The 17,403-nt window shown below is 66.3% G+C and overlaps 3 protein-coding genes across 5 annotated transcripts; 1 reads left to right on the forward strand and 2 right to left on the reverse strand.

The window, feature by feature from the left end:
- Positions 1–630: 630 nt before the first annotated feature.
- LOC126043756 (mesoderm posterior protein 1-like) lies at positions 631–2,592 on the reverse strand. The gene is made up of 4 exons (XM_049812588.1): positions 2,239–2,592; positions 1,855–1,977; positions 1,120–1,818; positions 631–693 (listed from the first exon to the last, which is right to left on the reverse strand). Exons 1-4 carry the CDS (start codon positions 2,590–2,592, stop codon positions 631–633), a joined length of 1,239 nt encoding a protein of 412 aa, XP_049668545.1.
- A 3,075-nt stretch (positions 2,593–5,667) lies between these two features.
- LOC126043757 (mesoderm posterior protein 2-like) lies at positions 5,668–7,823 on the forward strand. Its single transcript, XM_049812589.1, has 2 exons — positions 5,668–6,645; positions 7,539–7,823. Exons 1-2 carry the CDS (start codon positions 5,668–5,670, stop codon positions 7,821–7,823), a joined length of 1,263 nt encoding a protein of 420 aa, XP_049668546.1.
- Positions 7,824–8,025: 202 nt separating this feature from the next.
- On the reverse strand, positions 8,026–16,299 carry ANPEP (alanyl aminopeptidase, membrane). Of its 3 annotated transcripts, XM_049812597.1 has the most exons (22): positions 16,246–16,299; positions 15,159–15,239; positions 13,302–13,970; positions 12,900–13,045; positions 12,678–12,814; positions 12,467–12,593; positions 12,203–12,357; positions 12,016–12,129; positions 11,747–11,890; positions 11,569–11,634; positions 11,360–11,425; positions 10,987–11,159; positions 10,819–10,895; positions 10,579–10,712; positions 10,399–10,454; positions 10,133–10,280; positions 9,878–9,969; positions 9,588–9,698; positions 9,329–9,496; positions 9,113–9,253; positions 8,850–8,931; positions 8,026–8,558 (listed from the first exon to the last, which is right to left on the reverse strand). In XM_049812597.1, exons 3-22 carry the CDS (start codon positions 13,961–13,963, stop codon positions 8,400–8,402), a joined length of 2,958 nt encoding a protein of 985 aa, XP_049668554.1. In that variant the 5' UTR covers positions 13,964–13,970; positions 15,159–15,239; positions 16,246–16,299; the 3' UTR covers positions 8,026–8,399. The 3 variants fall into 3 exon arrangements, with proteins under 3 accessions (XP_049668554.1, XP_049668552.1, XP_049668553.1); XM_049812595.1 differs by lacking the exon at positions 16,246–16,299 and having other exon boundaries at positions 15,159–16,006; XM_049812596.1 differs by lacking the exon at positions 16,246–16,299 and having other exon boundaries at positions 13,302–14,272; positions 15,159–16,006.
- Positions 16,300–17,403: the final 1,104 nt, after the last annotated feature.

Below are 17,403 nucleotides of genomic sequence, written 5' to 3' on the forward strand. Positions count from 1 at the left end.
TGTGGGGGGTCTCACAAGCACCAGCATGGGGGGCAGGTGATGCTCGACTCACACTGAACCCCAAGGCTGGATCCGGAGGGTGCTGGTGACCCCCTGTCCCCAGCCAGGGGACAGAACCCAGGGCAGGAGGTGTCTCTCCCAATCCCCCCCCCCCCCCCAATTGCTTTCCCAGATGCTGTGCAGCCACCCCGCAGCCGTGTGCTGTGGTCCCCAGCCCCTGCAGCCCAGCAAGGTGGCGCTGCATCTGTGCCAGAGCCCCTGCCCATGGCCTACCCTGCTGCAGAGCAGGAGTTTCACCAGTTCAGCCATCCTCTCCTGGCCCCAAACCCACTCCCAGAGCCAATGCGGTGGCCCAGGCACGCTGCACCCCATCCCATGCCCAGCTCTTGCCACAGGAACAGCCACACGGTGACACACAGAGGGGCACAAGGGTTTCTTTATGTGCAGTTGCAGCCGCCCCAGCACGTCCAGCACAGCTCCAGGCTCATGCAAGAGGCAGTTCGTCCCCACCACCTCCCAGATGTCCAAGGTGGGACACCATCCCCTCAGCTGCAGGCATCCGGACGCGGTGTGTCATGGGGCCGCATGGCACCGAGTGTTCCAGCACCGGGGAGCGTGGGCTCGTCTGGGTCAGTCCTGAGGCTGTGGTGGGAGCAAAGCCTCCAAGAGAGAGAGCAGGTCTGTGGAGAGGTCCTGGGGGGAGCAGAGGGTGGGTGAGAGGGTGACTGGCCAGGGTGGGGGTCCATGGCAAGGCTGGGGTCTCAGGAGGTGCAGGAACAGGGACTGACAGACCCAGCCAGCCAGGAGGGCTCCTGGTCAGGGACAAACAGGACCATGGCCTCAGGTCTGTCTGTCCCAGCTGATGGGACCCCAACAAACACGAGGGAGGGTGGCTCCGGGGAGGATCGGAGCAGGCTGAGGGATCCACATATACCCGCTGCAGGAAGGAGGGGGACACACCACTCCATTCCCAACCCCAGACAAGGCTGTTGTTACCCCAAACCCAGTCCCCACACTGACCAAAGCCAAGGGGGCTCCGAGCGCACCAGAGCCCCACCCCATGCCAGCCCCTTGCTGGGGGCCACCTGGGCTCACCCCGATCCCTACCAGCGCACGTACCTGGGTGACTGTCCCTGCATCCACGAACTCCGGCAGCGTCAGCCCTGCATCCAGGAGGGGGTCACTGGGGAGGTCCGGGGGCGCCCCTGCCCCTGTGCAGTGAGGAGGGGACAGCCAGTAGGAGGTGTTGGAAGCAACAGCCCCATGCAGCTCCGGGGGTGTCCCCGTCACAGGGATGTAGGGGGGTGACCCCCAGGCCTCCATCCCCGTGTCGGGAACTCCAAGCACCTCTGGGGGGGTCCCTGCAGCAGGAGCACAAGGGGGTGACCCCCAGGCCCCTGTCCCCATACCAGGAGCCCCATGTAGCTCCAGGGGGGTCCCCACCATGGGAGGTGACCCCCAGCCCACAGTGCCAGGGGGCAAAGCATCCTGTGGGGCTGGGGTCGGCAGGTGCAGGCGGGGGTCCGGGGTCTGGCAGCACCCCAGGCCCTGGGGGCAGAGAGGGCAGTGCCGGGGGGCCGCCCCCCGCTGCCGGGCCAGCGCCTCCTCGCTGAGCCCCAGCAGGGCCGAGAGGTGGGCGATGTAGCGGATGGCGAGGCGCAGGGTCTCGATCTTGGTGAGGCTCTGCCCTGCAGGAGCCAGTGAGGGTGGCAGGTAGTGCCGTAGCCGCAGCAGTGCCTGCGCCAGCCGCCGCATCCGCAACTTCTCCCGCTCGCTGGCGCTCTGCCGCGGGCCACCCAGCCCCGAGCCCCGGACCCCCTTTCTGCCCCCGGGGCCACCCCGCAGGTGGAGGGCAGCGGGGCCACGGCAGGGTCCCCGGGCAGCGGCGGGAGATGAGAGGCCGCAGGAGTCAGGCGAGGGTGCGGGCGAGCTGCTGCTGTAGCCCTCATGGTCCGGGGGTCCGCAGCAGCCCCAGTCCTGAAGCAGAGCGGTGGCGGGGAGCGGGAGGCCGGGGGCTGCCGAGTGGGCCATGGCTGTGGGGCCGTGTGCTGGCGTCCCCCGGCCGCCCTGGCTTTATGCAGGATTGGAGGTGTGAAGTGGCACCTTCGCGGCCAGCATCAGCAGCACTTCAAAGGCCGGGGGGGGGCTGAGAGCAGCCGGCTTTGAACACGCGGGTGACGAATTTTACCCCAGCAGTGTGAGGCTGCTCTGTGCTGCCCACCCCCTGGCAGTCCTTACCCCCCCCCCCCCGCACTGTCCTGAGGATGGGGCTTGGGCCCCATGCGGGGGCTGTATTGGGGGCTGCCATAGGGACTGTAATGGGTCTGCTGTGGGGTCTGCAGTGAGGTTGGCAGTGGGGTTTGTAGCAGGGCCTTCATCGGGGTCTGGCGTGGGGTCTGCACTGGGGTCTGCAGTGAGGTCTGTGGTGGGGGCCTGCAGTGGGGTCTGTGGTGGGGTCTGCGGTGGCGGTCTGCACTGGGGTCTGCAGTGGGGGTCTGCGGTGGGGTCTGCAGCGGGGCTCTGGAGTGGGGTCTGCAGTGAGGTGTGCAGCAGTGCCAGCTCTGGGTGTCCACGTCCCCCACCATACAGCATGGCCCCAGCCAAGCATCCTGGTGCCCAGCCTGGCTCTGCGGGACACCGACCCCGCGCCCGGAGCCGGGGGGGGAGGGGCACGGCCCGCCCTCCCGCGGCAGGTCCCCCGCAGCCCCCGCTAATGGCGTTTCACACGCTGCCCCTAATGAGCCCGGCCGCCCGCTGAGCCCCGGCGCAGAGCCGCGGCCGCAGCCCGCTGCCGGCGGGTGTCGGGATGGGCGGCCCGGGCTCGGTGACCCCCACGGAAGGGGGGGGGGGGGGCAGCTGGGAGGGGCCCCCCCGCCGCGTTCCCAGGCCCCGCAGGTGTCGGCGCCGGCGGGTGCGAAGGTTTCCAGGGAAACCCGGCCCCGCCGCCGGCAGGAAAACCCATCAGGGTAGCGGGCGGGGGGGCCGAGACACCCGGCACCGGCACGGCCCCCTTCTCAGGGCAGCACGGCTCCGCCGTGCCTCTGGGTACGTGATCCTCACATGGCAGGGTGGGGTACAGCGGTGGGCATGGGACCGCCATAGCAAGTGTGCACAGCCCCCCCCCAATATCATGTATCAGCCACAAAGCTGGGCAGGGGGCACGGGGCCAGCTGGGGGGCACGGAGCCAGGCATGGGGCATGGCACCAGCAGTGGGGTGCAGGGCCGGCCCCCTCCCCAGGGAAATGCTGCCAAACAACACGGCGGGTGAGCCAGCACCTCATTGCTCACAGGCTCGTGTTTCCCAGTGGTCACATGAAGCTTGTTCAGTTTTCCTTGGCAATGCCGTGACACAGAGGTGACGAGATAAATCCTGCTTATCGCTCATCGCCAGCCGAGTGCTCCTGCCATCCTCACTGCACTCGCTGGAGCAGGGCAGGCTGCGCAGCCCCGTGGCAGCCCCGGGTGCCCTGGCCCTGTGGGGAGCCTGGTCGGGATCATCACCGACGCTTCAAAGCCCTCTTGTGCGGGTGTCACAGGGCCCTGGGCCTCCAGCGGTGCAGAGGCAGCCAGGACAGGGTGCTGACCTGCTGCAGTCCCTCCCTGCCACCAAGCATGCCATGGCACCTGGCCCGGTGCTGCTCAGAGCCATGGGCACCCCAAGGCGTCACACCTGCAGCCTGGCCTCTAGCCCAGCCCTGCTCTCAGCACCCACACCCCCTGCCAGGCACCATGAGGATATTGGCATCTGAACTGGTCATTACCTTCCCACAGACATTGCAGACATGGCACAAAACCACCAGGGTTAATTGCCATTAAGTCCCTCTGCCCTCTCGCTGGAGGAAATGCTGTGCCACCGCCCCGTCCAAGGTCCAAGGGCACCAGTGCCAACTTGGACCTGCAGCATATCTCTGGGTGCACAGATGTCTGATGCCGTCCCCAAGCCAATCTCTGGGGCTGGGGGCTGCAGTGGGGGCCCAGCAACAGCCTGGCCCCGGGAGTGTGGCAGGGTGCTCTGCACCCAACAGCACAGCCTGGGGCACAGCCCCTTCCCCACGCACCCTTCAGTGCTGCCCTGCCCTGCTCCCCGCCATTCCCAGGCCCCCTCCTGGGTCTCATTAGCTGATGAGCTCCTGGGTAATGAGTTCTGCAGCCCCGCTGGGCAGCTGCTTCCCACCTCCCTCTCTGTTTAGACAAGTGCTAGAGCACGGCTGGGCCATGACAGTGCTGGCTGTGGGGTCAGAGCCCCCCCCAGGGAGAGGGCACAGCTCCTCACCTCTCAGGGTCTCCCCCACATCCCTCCAGCCCATATTGACGGAGCACAGGCACAGGGCCATGGGGTGGGACGTGGCAAGGGCACTGGGTTGGAGCTCAGCTGCGGAGCCACAGGGCTCCTAACAGTGCTGCTGGACAAAGCTAGCCAAAACCCTCCCCAGGCAGTCAGTGCCTGGCTTGGACCCATGCCCCCAGGAGCAGCCGGCTCTCCTGCTGAGGGGGTCCTGCCAGGCCCTGCTGGGGGCCCTCCCCAGGACACCTTACTGTCCACCTTGGATCCCCTGTCCCTGCTCCAGCACCTCCTGGGGGTCAGACATCCACACGGCTCCCAGCCCTGGCTGTGCACTCTTGTACCACTGGCTGGGATGGGGACAGCTGGCAGAGATGGTGCCCAGAGGCTGTGCCCCGTCCAGGGGTGAGTGCCACAAAAGCATCCTGGCAAACAGCCTTCTGTAGCCAGGAGCACCCAGAGCTGAGTGAGCAGCTGCCTCCCCCTGCTTCTGCTGCATCACCCAGCCCATGCACGTGGACAGGGTCCCCTGCCCTGGAGCATCCTAAAGAGCTTAGCACCCCACCATGGTGCTGCCCGCTGCCTCAGGAACCCTGAAGCCCAGTCTGGGGTTTGCACCAGCTGGACAAGCAGCACAGGGAGCCTCAGCTCCATGCATAGGGGCACAGCCTGGTGGGTGCCCACAAACACTCATAGCCTGCCTCCAGCTTCTCCAGAGTACACCGGGAGCTTAGAGAGCTGGGGCTGCACTGGGGTCTGCAGTGGGGTCTGCTGGGATCCCATGGGGTCAGGGAGACCGAGGCAGCATGGCCTGGTGCAGGGATTCTCCTGGGAGGGGACCACACTGGTCCCACCGCCAGTGCACCAGCCTGGCTGCGCAATCCCACATCCCCCGGCCCCTCAGGGCAGTTGGTTTGAGCTGAGAGCACACCCAGGACCCCAGGCACTAGGACTGGGAGCTGTGCAGAGCACAGGGGAGGTGCGGGGACACCATTGGGTATCAGGGCTGGCAGCTCAGGGTCCTGGCACTGGAAGGTCAAGTCCCTGCTGCCCGCTACAGTGCAGTTGGCCCAGCAGAGTGGCTGTGTGGGGCAGTGTGGGCTCTGGCAGGGCTGGTCAACGCGTTAGCATCTATCACGGCCGTGTGAATTGGTCCCTGCACACTTCCCAGCACCGGGCAGTGCTAATTAAGGGTTGGAGGAGTCAGAATTGACACCTCTGCAAATGGGCCTGGCATTCCCAGGCTCCTGGCTGGCCCCAGCTCAGCTCTGTAGGTTTTGACACCTCCAGGTGGCCGCAAAGGTGTTACCTCGCACCCCAGCCCCACATAAAACCAGGGCTGCCCGGGCACCCCCAGACACAGGCAGCGCAGCGGACCCCAGCCATGGCCAGACCCCCAGCCCTGCTCCTTCCCCAGGGCCTCCAGCCCCCGGTGGGCTGTGCCCTGCTCTGGGACCAGGCCAGGGACTTCACCGACGCCATCTCCCCAACAACTTCCACGAAGCCCCCTGGCGCATCCCCACGTCCCCCGTGGGGCTGGCAACCAGGGGCTGGGGGGCGGCAGGGTGGCAGGGGTGAGCCAGGGTGGTGTGGAGGGCCAGGGGGCCTGCGGCAGAGCGCCAGCCAGCGGGAGAAGTTGCGGATGCGGCGGCTGGCGCAGGCACTGCTGCGGCTACGGCACTACCTGCCACCCTCACTGGCTCCTGCAGGGCAGAGCCTCACCAAGATCGAGACCCTGCGCCTCGCCATCCGCTACATCGCCCACCTCTCGGCCCTGCTGGGGCTCAGCGAGGAGGCGCTGGCCCGGCAGCGGGGGGCGGCCCCCCGGCACTGCCCTCTCTGCCCCCAGGGCCTGGGGTGCTGCCAGACCCCGGACCCCCGCCTGCACCTGCCGACCCCAGCCCCACAGGATGCTTTGCCCCCTGGCACTGTGGGCTGGGGGTCACCTCCCATGGTGGGGACCCCCCTGGAGCTACATGGGGCTCCTGGTATGGGGACAGGGGCCTGGGGGTCACCCCCTTGTGGCCTTGCTGCAGGGACCCCCCCAGAGGTGCTTGGAGCTCCCGACATGGGGGTGGAGGCCTGGGGGTCACCCCCCCACATCCCTGTGGCAAGAATGCCCTTGGAGCTTCACAGGACCCCTGGCTCTACCTCAGGGTCCTGGTCATCACCACTGTACAGCCTCGGAGCAGTGACCTCCCTGGACCCCCCCTGGAGATGCACCATGGCCACGGGCACTGGGACAGCTTCCTCCTGCTGCTTGGAGCCTGCAGCCCCCCCCCCAGCCTCCTGGGGCAGGACTGACGGATACAGGGGCCCCTGGGACCCCATGCGTGGCTCCCAGCTGCCTGCGCACCGCCAGGTACCCACAGCCCCCTCCCCAGTCCAACCCCTGCTCCTGCACCCCCCCTGGGGTTGGGGGAGAGCCCGGGGATGGGGAGGAAGGGGGGTGGATGCTCCTCATGGGGTGCAGGCAGGGCTGCACCTACAAATCCCCCTGCATGCCATGGCCAGGGTGTCTGCATGGGCTGGGGGGCACAGCATGGTGAGTGCTGAACCACACAGCCAGCCTGGGTGTGGGGCACAGGGTGCAGGGCAGGGGACACAGTGCTGTCCCACAGTCACTCACCTAACAGAGCTCTTTCCACACAGCTCGGCAGCCCACCGGCCCTGGACAGGCTCGTCTCCTCAGCCCGCCATGTAACCCCTGTCCTGCCCAGCTGCACCCCAGCACGGCATTGGGGGGGTGGAGCTGATCCCACACCCCCGGCTGCAAAGGGCACATGGGGGACTGTGGCGTGGCCATGCCACAGAGCCACACAGGATGGACACTGGGGAAGGGCTCCTCATTAAAGCTGCCGTGCACTCCTGCAACCTGACTCGTTACTGCAGGACCTCACTCGCTGCGTCCCAACACAGTCAGGGTTGGTGGCCTGGGGCACCCCACAGGCGGGCACCCCACAGGCTGGCACCCACACACACAGCCAGGTGCTAACTCTGGGCCAGGGGCTTGGTGCCCCCTCTCAGCCTACCCTACAGCCCAGAGATGTCCCAGAGCTAGGGTGACAGAGGGACCCACCACCTGGGGGGCTTCCCCAGCCCCACTGACTCCTGGTAGGGCAGCTCCCACCCGCCCATCGGGTCCCATCCCTTCCCTGTGCCCAAAGCCCCTGCAAGGGTTTGGGACTGGCACTGCAAGAAACACCCTTGTGCTGCTGGGACTGTCCAGCTCCATCCCTTTGGGGACCTGTGTAGCCCACGGGGGACAGTCCCCGGGGTCTGGCTGCCAGCACCTCCTCCTGCCCGGGTGCCTCAGGGAAGCCACGGCTGCCTCCCGCCCTGACCCCGCAGCGGCTGCCCCAGAGTGGGAGCCAGACAGAAGCATCCTGTCCCCATCCCAGTCGGGAGTGGGCACGCCAGCCCCCGTGCAGGGCGCAGAGCTGGGGCCCAGCAGGAGAGCTCACATGCAGCCGTCAGACAGAGGGGCTGGGGGGCTGGCGTCGGCAAAGCCCCCAGAGCCACTTAGCACCAGGCTCTTAATGGCCCGGGGGGCTCTGCGTCCCTGGCCCCCGTGTCCCTGGCCCCCGCCCTTTACCCACCACAAGGTCCCAGCCGCTTCCTCCCAACCCCCTGCGCAGCCCCCCAGGCCAGCCCCCCAGAGCCAGCATCCCCCAGCATCCAGAGCCGCTGGTGAAAGCTGATGTGCAAGCCTTTATTTACACCCCCCCAGGCTTTGCACAAGTCTGCAGAGCCCAGCTCTGCCCCAGGCAGCCGAGGGCCGCAGGGCCCCATCCCCCAGCCCAAAACCCCCGTCCCCCATCTGCTGCCCATCATACAGGCACCAGGCCCTGCCCGCGGGCAACGGCTCCTGCCCCTCACAAGCAGCGAAGGCCCTGACCGTGCTGGCCCGGGGGGGGGCACGGGGGCCGCCAGGAGGGAACATTTGGGGCTGGGGGCCGGAGAGGATGGAGTGAGTGGAGCTGGGGAGTGGGTGAGGGTCCAGCCCGGCCGCGCGGCGGTGGGCTCTGGGAGCTTCAGGCTCAGCCCCTGCAGCCCATCCCACACCAGCCAGCGGCCCGGCTGGGAGGAGGGTGCACGGTGGCCGGGGCCGCGCAGTTAGCTGGGGGCGACCTCTCCCTGGAACCAGGTCAGCACCGTCTTCTTGTTCTCCTTCACCCAGTTGATGTTGGCACGAGTCCTCTCCAGCGCCTGCTCCAGTGCCCGCGTCCCCGATCCAAAGCCAATGTCCTGGTTGTCTGCCTTGAACTGCTCCAGCTGCCAGGGAGAAGAGGAGCTGGAGCAGGCATGGGGTGCACCAACAGCCCCCACAGCACCCTGGCACCACTCCGGCAGCCTCTGGCAGCACCCAAGCAGCCCAGGACGGGAATGGAAGCTGGCTAGACCCCTGGGCACAAAAGGGGCAGGGGCTGGAGCCCTCCCCCCACAAGGGCTGCTGGCAAAGGGCAGGTTGCAAGGTGCCAGCAGCGCAGACCTGTGCCCCCGCTCCTGCTGGGGCTGGGGTCTCTGGTGCTCCATCCCACAGACCCTGCCAGGGTCCAGCCTCACCTGCTGCAGCTCAAACTCTGTGGAAAACCGCTGGGTCACCGATAAAATCAGCCGGGAGAAGGAGAAGGAGCCACCCCCATACCTGGGAGAACAGAGGGACGGCTGAGCTGGGGGCCCTGGGTAGAGCAGCACCGGGGGCCGAGGCTGCCCCGACCCTGCATGGCCAGGGGAAGAGACGATGCCACTCCCCCGAGGGGCACAGGCAGACAGGGGAATGCTGCCTGCCCCAGCCAGCCCCCCACCACCTCCCCCAAAGTGCTCACTGGCTGAAGAGCATCCTCCAGTTGCTGCGGATGAAGTCCCAGGCCAGGGGCTGCCCCACCACGTTGCTGGCAATGCTGTTGATGGTGGCAGTGGCATCCTGCTTCCGGATCTTGTTGGGGTCAAGGGTGTACTGCAGGTACCTGGGGGGGGAACGCCACTGGGTGAGGAGCTGGCAGGGGCAGAGCAATGGCACCCACCTGGGACCCCGCACCCACCGGTTGAGGATCCAGGGATAGGGGCTGCAGGAGAGGGCGGTGCGGAGCTTGTCAGCCTCAGATATGACGATGGCCTCTTTGAACCTCTCCCAGATGAAGTCCCAGGCCTTCTCCCCACCCGTGGCCACTATGCTGCAGTAGATGGAGGAGCGCAGGTTCGGGGGGATCCTGCAGGAGAGAAGAGACATCTCAGCCGGGAGCCCCTTGTTGCGTCCAGCCTGGCTGCCTGCCATGGCACCAGGGCACCCTGGGGACTCACGGGTTACTGGAGACATTTTTCTCCCACTCGTGGAAGTATCTAGTGGCCAGGTTCTGGCACTCGACAATGCCGTAGGAGCAGGCTGTGCTGATGGCATTGATCTCGTTGTACCTGGGGAGAGAGGGGCCACACAGGGCTGGGGACCAGCAAGCAGCAGCAGGGCACCAACCCGCCAGTGCCAGGCCACAGGCGGGGCCATGCCCTCTCCCCAGCACATGCTGGGGTGACCATCCCAGTTCAGTTGGGGAGACCCCGGGGGTCCAGCCCATCCCCGGGGACGTGGCACTCACTGGTCCATCAGGTCACTAGGGATGGTGACCCAGTCATTGGTGATGTTCTTGTAGTGGTAGAAGAGCGGCGTTACCTGTTTCTGTATGTATTGCTGTGGGGGTGGGAGAATGGTCAGCACCTGGTGGCACCAGCAGCAACCCCCTGCCCAGCTCTGGGTGCAGATCCAGCCCCTCCCCCCCATCCCTCCAGCATGGGGCTCTGCCGAACCGCAGGACCCACTGCAGGGCCCGGGCTGTGCAGGTGGCACTGCTCACCGTCATCACCCCAAAGACCTCACTGCGGTCAAACATCAGCTGGAAGTAATGCAGGTTGTTCAGCGCCGCCTCCCAGGGCATGTATGCCGTCTCCTGGCTCAGGAACCGTGTAGTACTCAAGGCCAAGGTCACATTGATGTACTTGGCCCTGTGAGAGATGAGCGTAATGTCAGCTCCCCACCCCCACAGCCACTGCCTGCTTCCAGGGTGCCCACCCCAGCAGTCCCCCACCCCGGTGGGCACCTGGGGCAGCCAGCACAGCTCACCTGGCCAGGTTAAAGGCGTCATCAATGATCTGGGCACGGTTGATCATGGGGATGGCCTAGGAGAGGGCAGAGTTGGCATCTCAGGGCAGCGCTGAGTGGGGTGTGTGGGGTGGGGGCCCACCCACACTCTACAGCCCACACTCCACACCCCACACCCTAGCCCCAGCCAGCCCCACATACCTGGTGGTTGGTGGAGAGCTGGGTGAGGAGCTGGTCCCAGTTCTCCTGGTTGTAGTTGACACGGAAGTACCCGCTGACATTCAGGTTCAGCAGGAGCCAGTTGGAGCTGTTCACCTTGAACTGGTTGTTGGTTTCTGGGAAGGGGAGAGGAGGGTCTGCTGGAGCCGCCCCCCCACCTGCAAGGGGCAGGGGAGGTGGCAGCGAGACCCCCGCTCCCAGCCTGAGCAGGATGCACCGTACCTGTGACTTTGGTCAGCCAGTACCTGTTCCCAGTGGTTGAGCGCGTCATCCAGGTGATGGGGACGATCCAGGTGTAGCTGTGCCAGAGACAGGCAGGCAGTGGGACCATCCCTTGCCCCCCTAGCCTGCCTCATCCCCCTGACACCGACAGCCCACCACCCCACTCACTTGAAGAGGGAGGGTCTCTCTACCACGGAGGTGGGGTCCAGCAGGAAGTGTTTCTGGCTGATGGTGCCAGTGAGGGTGTTGACGGTCACCACGGGGAAGCCCATCTGCAGCGTCCAGCGGTCCATAATGTTGCTGATGGAGTCAGGCAGCAAGACATTGTTCTTCGTGACAGCCTGCAAGGAGGGCAGCGCCACGGGTCACCAGTGTCGGGGAGTGCAGTGCAGGGCTTGGCCGGTGCTGCAGCCTTCGCCCAGCGCACGGTGGCTGCGTGGCTGGGACCCCATCCCACCGGGCAGCCCCCCCAGAGCCAGGGCAGCAGTAGGGAAGAAGCTGGGTCAGGGGGAGCAGCCAAGAGCAGCCAGCCCCCTCCTACCTCTTGCAAATGAAACCAGAGGTCCGTGTAGATGGTGTTTCCGTAGGCAAAGGTGTGGAGGTAGGACTGCGGGAGAGCACCAGGAGAGACGGGTGGGCAGGGGCAGGTCCAGGGTGCAGGACGCCTGCAGAGCACCCGGGGACGCCCCTGCCATGGGAAACCCACCCTGCACTGGGGCTCAGTGCACCCCGGCACTGGCAGAGCCTCACCTGCAGCCCCTCCTTGAACACGTCCTCGGTGAGGAAGTCAGAGAGCATTCGCAGCACTGACGCTCCCTGTGGAGACGGCAGGTCAGAGACCCCAGGTGCGCGGGGCACCCCACAGCCCATCCCACCGCCCCAGGGACCCCTGTGCCCAGTCCCTGTGAGCCTGGGCTCACATGCCGACCTTGCTGTAGGCAATGCTGTCGAAGACCTCGCTAATCTGGGCCGGGGTGTTAACCTCGTCCTCGCGGAAGGTGAGTGGGTGGGAGGTGGTCAGGGCATCGGTCGCCATCACCGCATACACCTCATTCAGCACCATCAGGTCTTTCTGCGGGGGTGAGTGCCAGCACCCGCCTCAGCCCTGCGTGCACCCTCCTGGCAGCGGGGCAGGCCCCAGGGTTGCAGGGGTGGAGGGGGTGCCCGCAGCCCCTGCCCGCTGGCTCCAGCACTCACAATATTCCAGGAGGTCTCCACCGCGGCAGCGCCCAGGTACTCCACATAGGAGGCGAAGCCCTCATTCAGCCACAGGTCATTCCACCACTGCAGCGTCACCAGGTTCCCGAACCACTGGGGGGGGGCACAGCGACCTGTCAGCCGGGCCCAGCCAGTCAGCAGGGTGGGCGGGGGACACGGTGGGTACCTGATGGGCCAGCTCGTGAGCAATGACGGTCAGCACCCGCTCCTTGTTGCCAATGGAGGAGTAGGCATTGTCAAAGAGCAGCGAGTTCTCCCGGTAGGTCAGCAGCCCCCAGTTCTCCATCGCACCCGCATTGAAGTCGGGGAGGCCAACCTGGTCTGGGGATGGAGGAGTCCCATTGGTGCGCCACTGCTGGGGTGCTGGACCACCTGCCCCCACCATGGCTGGCGGCTTGACCCAGTGCCCCGGCCACCCCGCAGCACCCACCGGCCTTTGGCAGCGGGTATGCCGTGTTGTAGTGCTTTTCGAAGAAGCTGAGGATGGGGCCGGTCACCTGGAGCGCATAGCTGCCCTGGCCCTCAGCGATGGCCTTGGGGCGGCCCCAGATGCGAATCTGGAGGGGAGAGATGCAGGGCTCAGCTGCTGCCTGGGCTCAGACCCCTGGGCAGGTGGGGGGTGCCTCCCACCCCCAGCCTACCTGCACATGCCCCGAGAACGTATGCACGTAGCTGAACTGGCTGACAATAAAGGCCAGCAGGTAGGTGGACATTTTGGGAGTGGTGTCGAACTCAGTGATGTTCCAGCTCTCCCCGCTGATGTTCTGCTGCTGGGTCCCTGTGGGGAGCAGAGGGAAGGGGGTCACCCCCAGTCCTGCTGGGCCCCTGGACCCCTCCACCAGGGCTCCCCCCACCCCACTCACTTATAGCAGGCATGTTGGAAATGGCCTTGTGGTCAGAGGGGTGGATCAGCGTCACCGTGAAGTTGGCTTTCATGGCCGGCTCGTCGAAGCAGGGGAAGGCTTTCCGCGCATCAGCCGCCTGCATCTGTGTGGTGGCCACCACCTTCCTGCAAGCAAACCTCGTCAGCGCCCGGGGGCCTCTGCAGGGGCTGGCACACCCCCCCGGTCCCTCCGCTCGCCCTGCGCCCTGCCTGATCCCCAGTCCCATCCCCGCTGGGGTGGCATGTGGATGCAGGGGGCCACAGAGGCTCCCCCACACCCATCCCACCGTCCCAATGGGAGACAAGCCCTAAACCCAGCCCGTGCCCTCCGCCACCCCCGGGCGAGCCCCACACCCGCCCCAGCCCCCTGCCCTCCACCTACTTAATGCCTGACTCGTCCACATATTCGCTGCGGTAGAAGCCGGCCAGGTCATCGGCCAGCTCCCCCGTGAAGATGGTGAAGAGCCGGTAGCGCTGGCCCTGCCGCAGCATGCCATTGAGCTGCACCACCAGGTACTGGGTGGGGATCTCCAGCCAGGTACTGTTGATGCGGGGTGCTCTGAGGGTATCCACCGGCTCCAGTGAGGCATAGAAAGACCCCTGCAGGGTGTAGTTCAGCTTGTTGCTGTGGATGAGGATGAGGTTGGTGGGTTTCTTGCAGACAAAGACCACGCTGCTGTTGCCCTTGAAGATGTACATGTTGTCGGCATTGGGCGTGAGGAAGGGCTGCAGAGTCACCTCGTAGGACTCTGGCACCAGCGTCTTTGGCAGTCTCCACTGGTTCCAGGGGTGTTGGGGGGCGGCAGTGGTGGGGGGGACAGCGGTGGTGGTGAGGGCGGCCGTGGTGTGGAGGGTGGTCATGGTGGTGGTTGCCTTGGTAGTGGTGGTGGTGGTGGTGGTGGTGCCAGTGGTGCCAGAATCCACCACCTTGTTCTTCTCCTGGGCGTACACCACCGAGAGCGCGATGATGGTGGCCACAGCCCCCATGGCCAGCACGATGGCCACGATGCCCACGGTCTTGCTGATGAAGAAGCCAGCCGCCATGGTGAGGCTGTGGGAGCAGTGCTTGTGAAGGAGGTGCTGCCCGGGTGGCACGGCTTTTAGCCTCTCGCTCTCACGAGGTTTATTACTCCAAGTTAATGGGTGAAGTATTAAACGACCATGAGGCTCAGGGTGGGATGAGCTTTCCACCCACCCGCCTCCCGGCCTTGCAGGAGCACCAACACCCAGTGCCACTGCAGTGGTGGGTAAAACTGGCAGATTCGTATTACACCATCAGAGATGGGCAGCGTGGGACCGGGCATGGGCTGCGGGCCAGGATTCCCAGGGTCCCTCCCAAGCACTGCCCTGACCCTGCAAAAGGAGGGACAAAGCAGGTGGTCACAGCTGATGGCCACATCCCAACCTTGCCACGGGGCAAGGCAGGTGGCCCTGGCACCCAAGCCCAGCGTCTGGCTCAGCATCACTTTGTTTGCCCTCAAGTGACAGGGTCTGAGCCATCAGCAGGGGGTCCCAGCTGCCACTCTGCCTGCAAAGGACCTGCTGCTGGGGCTGAGGGCAGGGCAGGTGGGGGCTGGCACTTGCACCCTGGCAGGGGCACACCTCACCGTGCTGCCCATGCACCAGGGGAAAAGCAGGAGGGCATGGGGTGCAGCCCTGGGGGTCCGGGTGGTGCGAGTGGAGCCCAGGACCATGCTGGGGAGGAGCCTGCCCTGCCTGCAGCCCTCTCAAAGTCCAGGGTTGCATTGCCTGGCTCACACCTTGAGGTCAAACTCCAGGCCCCATGAACCGAAGCAGGCGTGTGTCCGCTGCCACCAGCCACAGGGCACCCAGAAGCCTGCACGCACCATGGGCCGCGCTCAGCCCTCCTGCCAGCCACAGCCTGGGCGAGCTGGGGGTGTCAACCGGCACAAAACGCAGCTGGGAGACTGCGGGGTCCTATGGGTACAGCCCCGCCTGCACCCCACAGTGCAAAGCCGCCAGCCAGCACACTGGCTGGAGCCAAGCAAACACACCAGGGCTCAGGGTGCTGGTGCGCGGGACAGGGGCACACACTTCTCCATGAGAGCTCTGCCTTGGCAGGGTAGAGCAGCCCAAGCCCCCCCAGGCCGTGCGGGTCAGCCCGGGGAGCTCTGCCAGAGGCTTTCCTGGACTGGGGTGGCAGACAGGGTGTGGCAGAAACCCACGGAGTAAAGTCCCCATGCAAGGCAGGGTGGGGAGGGGAGGCGCCACGTCTCACCCTAGCAATAGAAACTCCTCTTCTTGAGATCCAATCTTTCCAGTGGGGAGACGTAGGCAGGTCCTGCTGGGAGCCACAGCTCTGGGGCAAGGGGCAAACCCAGCAAGAGGCTGAGAGCCATCCTCAGGGAACCATGCCCTGTCCCCGACAGCATCCAGTTGCATCCACCAGCATCACTGCTCCTGGCAGTGCAGCCCTGGGATACTGCAATGTCCCCAGACAGCCCCTGCCCTGCGGAGCCTGGCCATCCCCACAGCCCAGCCGGCCACCACTGCACATGGGGTTGCAGCCCAGGCTCTCTCTGGCCCGGTCCCAGCCCTCACTTTGGCCAAAGGCACAGGGTTTGGGGAACAGCAAGTGCCAAATCACGGCTGGAGCAGCTCCCCCGGGATGAGGGCACAGCCAGCCAGGAGGGTACCGGGCACCCCGCACACTGTCCATCCTGCACCGACAGGCATACTACACCCCTGCCTGGCAGTGGCCCTCCCCGCACAATCCCTCTTGAGCACGGCACACAGGCGCTCACCCCAGCTCAGCCCAGTGCTGGCCCCCTCATGCACTTCTCCCTTGTTAACACCAGCCAGCCCCTGCACCCCCTCCCCAGGCTGTCTGCACCACCCCATGCCAGCCCACACCCTGTCTCCCCCAGCTCCAGCGCACACGGGCTCCTGCTCCCCCACTGCAAAGCCTCGTCCAGGGAGCCCGTGCAGACAGCGGACACGTGTGTGCTCCATCCCGCACGAAGACACCCAGAACACAGATGTTGGGCATCGCCCGCATGGACGCACGGCTCCCTTGAGGCTCTGGCCCCGCACGCCCCATAACCCGACACGCACACACACATCCCAGAGCCCTCCATAACCTCTTGCAACCCCATGGACCCCCAAAGCCCCCCACCGCCACATAAAGGCTCCATATCCCCCCTGCACACAAACCCCGCAGCCCCGAACATGCGAGCCCACAGCCCCTACTCCCCGCTCGGCCCAAGCCAAAGATCCCTCAGGGCGGGGACGTCCAGGACCCCTGGCTCGAGGTCTGCTCCCCCCCCCCGGTGGGGGGTTGGGCAGCGGCATCGCCCCCCACTCACCTTCCTGCGCTCAACCGCGGGGAGCGAGGGGCCGGGGGGCTCCCGCCCGCCCCATCCCCACCGAGGCACCCAGGACTGCGCCCTGCCCGCGCCCTGCCCTCGGGCGCTCTCTCGGCTCCGCTAGCTCAGCCGCCCGCCGGAGGAAAGTTTCCTCCTAAAGCTCCAAGGGAAGTAACCTAAACCTCCTCGCCCCCTTAACCCCTGGGCTGCTGGCCGGGCCGGGGGCTGGCGGGGCACGTCCCGGGGCGGGGGGCCAGGGCAGCGGGGGACAGCGGCGCCCAGCCCCTGACGCGGGGGATCCCGGCCCCAGCACGCCCGGCGCAGGGACGGGGCGAGGGGTCTCTGCTGGGGGAAGGCAGAGCGGGACCGCCCGGGCTGCGGGACCCCCCACCGCCCCAGCTGGGAGGCGTTAGTCGGGTTAGCCTGGGGACCGCAGTGCCCCACTGCTGGGGGTGAACCGCCCCCACCTGCCCGGCCCCTACACCCCACAGCCCCCCCCCCCCCAGGGTCCTGCTACGGGTCCCCTCTCTCACACCAGCATTGGCCAGCATGCTTATCCCAGGGGGTGGCAGGAAAGGGGACAAACTACCACCCAGCAGCAACCAAGCCAGGCTCTGCCCCCTCCCCACAGCACCCGGAACGCCTAGGCACACCAGGAATAGTGTCCCTGCTTGGGGGTGCCCCCTGCTCAGTCTCCCAGCCCAGCACCCTGTACCACAGCCCCACCTGGCACCCCCTGTCCCGGCAGCAGTGGGTTCAGAGACATCCCAGTCCTTGTAGTCAACCTGCGGGGCTGCGATCGGGGCTTGGATGGGCTTGCCAGGTGCAGCACCAGAGGTAGGGCCCCAGGGTCTCCCCACTCGGAGAATGACACAGCCAGCCTGGGCACAGGGCTGGGACTTGGTCTCACCCAGTGCTTGGCAGGATGAGGGTGAACATTTCAGATACCTGTGGAGGAGCTGGGCCAGCGCCAGGCTCCATCACCTGCTTCCCTCCGCCTCACTGCCGTGGAGGGGAGCTTAGAGTCAGGGGACACACTCCAGCAAGTAAACCCCAGCTGAGCTTAGCAAAATCCAGCACCCATCGGTGCCAAAGCACAGTCTGGCTGGGGACAGGTGATGGGGCCAGGAGCCAGCCCCAAGACCCAGCCACATCTCC

The sequence above is a fragment of the Accipiter gentilis genome, chromosome 10, assembly GCF_929443795.1.
Source record: "Accipiter gentilis chromosome 10, bAccGen1.1, whole genome shotgun sequence".
Classification (NCBI taxonomy): Eukaryota; Metazoa; Chordata; class Aves; order Accipitriformes; family Accipitridae; genus Astur; species Astur gentilis.

Bases quoted from the DNA above. Each gene is read 5' to 3' on its own strand.
- ANPEP (XM_049812595.1), bottom strand. From the start codon at position 15,322: ATGCAACTGGATGCTGTCGGGGACAGGGCATGGTTCCCTGAGGATGGC. The intron at 12,358-12,466 runs GTGGGTGCTGCG...CTCCATCCCCAG, and splicing joins ATACCCGCTGCCAAAGGCCG to ACCAGGTTGGCCTCCCCGAC. The intron at 12,130-12,202 runs GTACCCACCGTG...GCCCCCCCCCAG, and splicing joins CTCACGAGCTGGCCCATCAG to TGGTTCGGGAACCTGGTGAC.
- LOC126043757 (XM_049812589.1), top strand. From the start codon at position 5,668: ATGGCCAGACCCCCAGCCCTGCTCCTTCCCCAGGGCCTCCAGCCCCCG. The intron at 6,646-7,538 runs GTACCCACAGCC...GGACCTGTGTAG, and splicing joins AGCTGCCTGCGCACCGCCAG to CCCACGGGGGACAGTCCCCG.
- LOC126043756 (XM_049812588.1), bottom strand. From the start codon at position 2,592: ATGCTGTATGGTGGGGGACGTGGACACCCAGAGCTGGCACTGCTGCAC. The intron at 1,978-2,238 runs GTAAGGACTGCC...GCTCTGCTTCAG, and splicing joins GACAGTGCGGGGGGGGGGGG to GACTGGGGCTGCTGCGGACC. The intron at 694-1,119 runs GTACGTGCGCTG...TGCTCCCCCCAG, and splicing joins ATGCAGGGACAGTCACCCAG to GACCTCTCCACAGACCTGCT.